The 5,022-nt window shown below is 49.0% G+C and overlaps 1 protein-coding gene across 3 annotated transcripts in view; it reads left to right on the top strand.

The window, feature by feature from the left end:
• Nucleotides 1-809: 809 nt before the first annotated feature.
• TXNRD2 (thioredoxin reductase 2) overlaps nt 810-5,022 on the top strand; it is a gene marked incomplete at its 5' end in the record, with an annotated part of 37,205 nt that continues 32,992 nt past the window's right edge. For 2 of the 3 annotated variants that reach the window (XM_082325196.1, XM_082325195.1), the window contains 6 exons: nt 810-885; nt 2,044-2,109; nt 2,808-2,864; nt 3,477-3,621; nt 3,932-4,006; nt 4,856-4,934. In XM_082325196.1, the coding sequence (XP_082181322.1) occupies nt 810-885; nt 2,044-2,109; nt 2,808-2,864; nt 3,477-3,621; nt 3,932-4,006; nt 4,856-4,934 (498 nt within the window). The remainder of the gene's footprint in view (nt 886-2,043; nt 2,110-2,807; nt 2,865-3,476; nt 3,622-3,931; nt 4,007-4,855; nt 4,935-5,022) is intronic. The other variant, XM_082325197.1, reaches the window with a different exon arrangement.

Below are 5,022 nucleotides of genomic sequence, written 5' to 3'. Positions count from 1 at the left end.
CATCTGGCACGGGGCACGGGCACAGAAAACGCAGCCGAAGGCTGTGAAGCGTCGGAGGTGGCCCGACGGCCGTCCTGTGCGGCCACCTGTACGCCGCAGCCGAACCACGTGCTGAAGCTCTTCGTGCCGGCCCAGTCCGCGACCTCTGCGGCGCGGCCCTGCCATTTGGTCGAGGAGGCCTTCCTCTCCCGGCCCGGGGCCCCAGCGCCTGCCCTCAGCCACGCGTGTGTCTGAGCCACAGGGACCCGAAACAGCTTCACGCGCTGCCTGTAAGGCCTGGCGCAGGGCAGAGGCTTTACTCAAGCCACCTTCTCAGAGGCGTTCAACTCCACTCTGGGCGCCGCAGCTGAGGAAGGGGCTGTGGCAGCCCGCCTCTCACAAAGGGGCGCGCGGCTTCACAGGGAAAAAGCAGGGGTTTGCATCGGTTAAGGTTCCGGGCTGTCGTTGTGTTCCTCTTCTTTCCCAAAACGCCTTCCCTGAACCCCTTTTGCAGCAGCATCTCGGGGGGAAGCCAGTCAAGCAAAGTGGGAGGTTTTTTCCCCTTCCAATGCGCCTGATTTTAAGGCAAACGCGCTTCTCTACCGCCGCAGCCTGTGCCCGCCTTCTAAAAGGCTCTCGCGGCTTCGCAGCGGCCCCAGAAGCCGGAGCTCCGGGCGCAGCGGCCGCGCTCTCCGGCAGGGGAGCGGCCGCCTCCCCCGGCTCTGCGCGCAGGGCAGGCGCCCCCGCCGGCGGCCCCGCCCTCCGCTCAGGCGCTGCTCGGCCACCTCGCGGGGGTCCTGGCGCGGCGCGGAGGCCCTTTGCCGTACAGCATGGCGGCGCTGTGGCGGAGGCGGCAGCGGCTGCTGGGAGTGTCGGGGCTGCGCCGTACGGTACGAGCCCTCTCAGGTACGCGGTGCCCGCGGGGCTCGGGCCTGGCAGAAGCCGCGTCTCCGCCTCTCCGCGCGGGAAGCGGGCCGCCCTCCCCTCCCGACGCCGAGAGCGCCTGGGGAGGGTCCTCGGAGCCCTGCCCCCCGCCCGCACGGCGCGGAGAGGCCCACGGGCGCCTTACCTAAGCGACCGCCGTGGGGACCGGAGCCCGCCGCCCGCCCCCCTCCCCCGGAGGCGCCACTCTCCTCCCCCAGCGGCCGCGGCGGGAAGGGTGGCGGGCTGCCTCCATCCGTGACGGCTTTCGGAGCCACCCCGCCCCGCTGCCTCTCTCGGAGCCCGTCCCTCGGCCCCTGCGTGGCTGCGGGCGTCCCCGGGCCGCAGGTGGCTGTGAAGTGGGCAAGGCCCCCCGCGCCCCGGCGGGGCGGCTTTCTGGAGAGGCAGCCGGGCAGCCCGAGAGGCAGCCAAAGCCTGCCTCTGACGACCGGGGCTGCCAGCCTTTCCCGTCGGATCGCCCACGCTGCACTGCCGAGGAAAGCCCCCGGCCCCTGGCGTGGCCCAGCCGGTGTGGGGATGCTGCAGGCGTCGGCCGGCCTCCCTGAGCCGCTGGCAGCTCTCCGAAAGCAGGGCTTGCCCTGATGCCCTTGCTGAGAAACGGGCTATTGCTCACCTGTGGGCTTCTGCCGCTTCAAAACGCTGCTCGGGGAGGCTGAAGGGGCCAGCTTCCCTCTGACTGCCCTCCCGCACCCCCGCAAGGCCTACCTCGCAGCCGAAGCTTTGCGAGCCCGATGAGGTGACCCCGCTGAAAAACCTGTGTGTAGAACGTGCTGCTGTAATGCAGAGACACAAGACCTACACTGGATCCCAGTTGCAATTGTCTAATCGTGCAGAAAGAGCTTCTTGGGACATTGTGTAAAAATCTACTCTATTTCCTCTCTTCTTCTGGATTGCTTTATTTTTTGTATTTCATTCATGAAACCAGACTAGATAGTTTAATGATTTTTGGAGAATGCTTTGGGACACTGAAAAAAACACAGTGCTCTAGTAAAGTAAAGAAAACCCAAATCAGCAATAATCAATTGTAAAAAATAGTGTACTTTTTGATATTTACTTTCTTACATACCTCTTCCATCTTCTTTGCCTGTTTCTTTTCCTTCTTTTTTCACGTCCTCTTCACAGGAAAGCACGAGTATGATCTTCTGGTAATTGGTGGAGGGTCTGGAGGTCTTGCTTGTGCAAAAGAAGGTTTGTATGTATAAATAACAAAAGTTTTGTTTTAGTTTAAGTGGACACTAAGAGAAGTGTTACTGATAATGCTAAAGCTTTTTAAGGAACACAGTATACCTCAGTCCCTGCACATTAATCATTAACTCAGTTCCATACAGTTAATGTGCAGATTGATTCACACCCTCAGGTGGAGTGATCTTGTTTGGCTTTCCCATTAACCTTTTAAAAAATATTTCTTCTTTTGTCATGGGAAAAATCTAATAAGCTTTTATTTCACTGTTATTGTAAAATGCTCTGAGTGCCTCCATAGATACTGTATTTTTTAAATTATACTGTTTCTTATTTACACATTAAAACAACAGTCCCTTCAGACCATTTCCAAGAACTGTTTAACTGCTGTAGAGAACCTTGCCCCTTTGTAACTCGATGTAACATGCTCAACAACCCACAAGGTTCTTAAACATTTCATTTGGGATCAAATTGCATGTTTTGGGTCGGTGGAAGCTGGAGGCTCCAGTCTGGGTTATTAAGTGCCTTCTGGAGAGTCTGCTGACTACGTCGGCAGCCTGGGTCCCTAGTCTGGCATCTGGAGTTAGACAGCATAAACTACTGGCCATCATCTCCTGTACTCTTACTCTGTACCTGTGCTACTAAAAATGTTTAAGTCTGCGTATTTCTGCCTCCTCTAAATACCTTGTCTTGCTTTTTGTTTAAAGCTGCTCAGTTTGGACGGAAAGTGGCCGTTTTGGATTATGTGGAACCTTCTCCACAAGGTACGGAAGAGAAATACTAGGATAATATTCAGACGTGTATAAAACGGTTGCCTAGGTGAGCAGATTGCTGCCTGCTTTGCTTGTAGGAAAAGTCCTTAAGCTCAGTTTGCTCTACTGCTCGTTCCCTCCAGTGATGTCCCAGCTCTGCCTGCTTCCCCTGCACATGAAGGTTGTTAGCAGTGTTTGATGCCAGCATTTGTAGTAGACTTTGGACTTACTTAAATATGTGAGAATATTGTCACTGTCAAAATGTCATTTACAGTTTCTAAGAATTATGAATCGCATCATGTTGGGGCTCTTCATGTACAATATGTAAAATAAGATCTGCAAATGCAAATAAGCAAATGTGAATGTGTAATGGATCTTCAGAGCTCTGAGAAACATCTTGGGATGGTTTGAATTTTAGAAGAAAAATATAGAGAGATGGTTTTTATCAAAACAAATTAACATAAGCAGAGTTAGAGAGTGATCTGTAGGAGATAGTAAACTGTGCGTTGTTTCAGAACTTTTTGACTAATTGCATGAACAACCTAATGCTCTAAGTAACCCAACTGCATTGTTATGCTAACCTGATATGTTTACTTTTTTTTTTTTTTTTTTTTTTTTCCCAAGGAACCAAATGGGGACTTGGTGGAACTTGTGTGAATGTTGGCTGCATTCCTAAAAAGCTTATGCATCAAGCAGCCCTTTTAGGGAGCGCCCTTAAAGATGCCCAACACTATGGCTGGAATATAGCCCAACCTGTTCATCATACCTGGTAAAGATCATTGCCCATATCCACTCCTATGTGCTGCAAATGCATAACAACTTTTCCCAGTTGGTGTTTATTTAGGGACAGTTAGGGAAGTGAATTTTGCATGAAGCTTTTTAGACTGCTGCTTGTTTAAAACACAAAACTGTATTTATTAGTTTATTAGGGCAGATATCATGTTGATTTGGACTTGATAATTTATACCAAAAAGTACTGTAGAACATTCCTAATTTCTAGCAATTGCCTGTATCTTTGAGTTGCATAATCTGAATTTGTAATGTGACAACTTCATGTTCGGTTTCGTGTTTTGTGATAGGTCTGTGATGGCACAAGCTGTTCAGAATTATGTGAAATCCTTGAACTGGGGACACAGAGTGCAACTACAAGACAAGTAAATAAAACTTTGAAGTTCATCTTTCTTCCCACAGTCAAGGAGCTCTTCTTCTCCTTGTAGAATTGCTGAATTGCCTTTGGAGTTTCTCATTAGAGCTAGTATTTTGAGTTTGTAAGTCCTTTCTGCTCAGGACTGTAAGCGCCCTTGCCAATGTAAGTGATGTTTTTTTCCCCCCTTGTTCCTTTCCTTCTCTGGGAAATAGCGGTTGGAAGTGACCATATGTGAAAACTTTTTAACAGCGTAGTGATCAGGGAATGCTCGCTTTAATCTGGAGAGGTTTTTCATTAATATGAAGTAGTCAGGGTTTCTCAAGATAATTCCAAGCTTGTCCACCAAAATTTATATGCCATACAAGCCCACAGATAACACTAAACTAAAGCAGCTGATTTTTTTGCTTTCAGCGCAGAAATGGTTCCAAGTTTTTCAGCATGCAGTTCCTTTTATAGAGGAATTATATTAATAGATAATTTAACAGGTACTAGTGTTGTGACTCTGGCTGAGTCACTTTTGTACTCAATGCTCAAATGAGCATTGTATTAGTAATGTTATAGAGTAATGCTATGGCTAGTGGAAAATGTATCATTTGAAGAACTCAATACCCTGATACCAAAGTATGTTACAAGGTTAGGTACTCTGCTTTATAGAGGAATTAACTGTGACACAAGAATTAAGTGACTTAAATTGTGTGACAGAGCTGCAAACAGTCCTATGAAATGAGATCCTTTTACTTCTTTATGCCTGTTTGCTATGCTTTTTAGCACTTCAGATATGGAAAAAGTAGCTGATTGTATTTCATTCCTGTTCTTCATTAAGTGTGCATTAATGTTGCTGTTTTCTTCTAAACAGGAAGGTGAAATACTTCAACCTGAAAGGGAGTTTTTCTGATTCGCATACAATCCGTGGTTTAACAAAAGCAGGTAAAGAGGTGAGCTGCTCTGCTGATTTCTGCAGTATCATTCACTTCAAACATTTCAGGTCTTCATGTGTTGGTTTTCAGGTCAACTGGGAGCTAG

Source organism: Platalea leucorodia, assembly GCF_965183815.1.
Source record: "Platalea leucorodia genome assembly, chromosome: 12".
Lineage (NCBI taxonomy): Eukaryota > Metazoa > Chordata > Aves > Pelecaniformes > Threskiornithidae > Platalea > Platalea leucorodia.
Note: the sequence above shows the minus strand (reverse complement) of the source record. Positions and strands in the feature narration are given on the sequence as shown.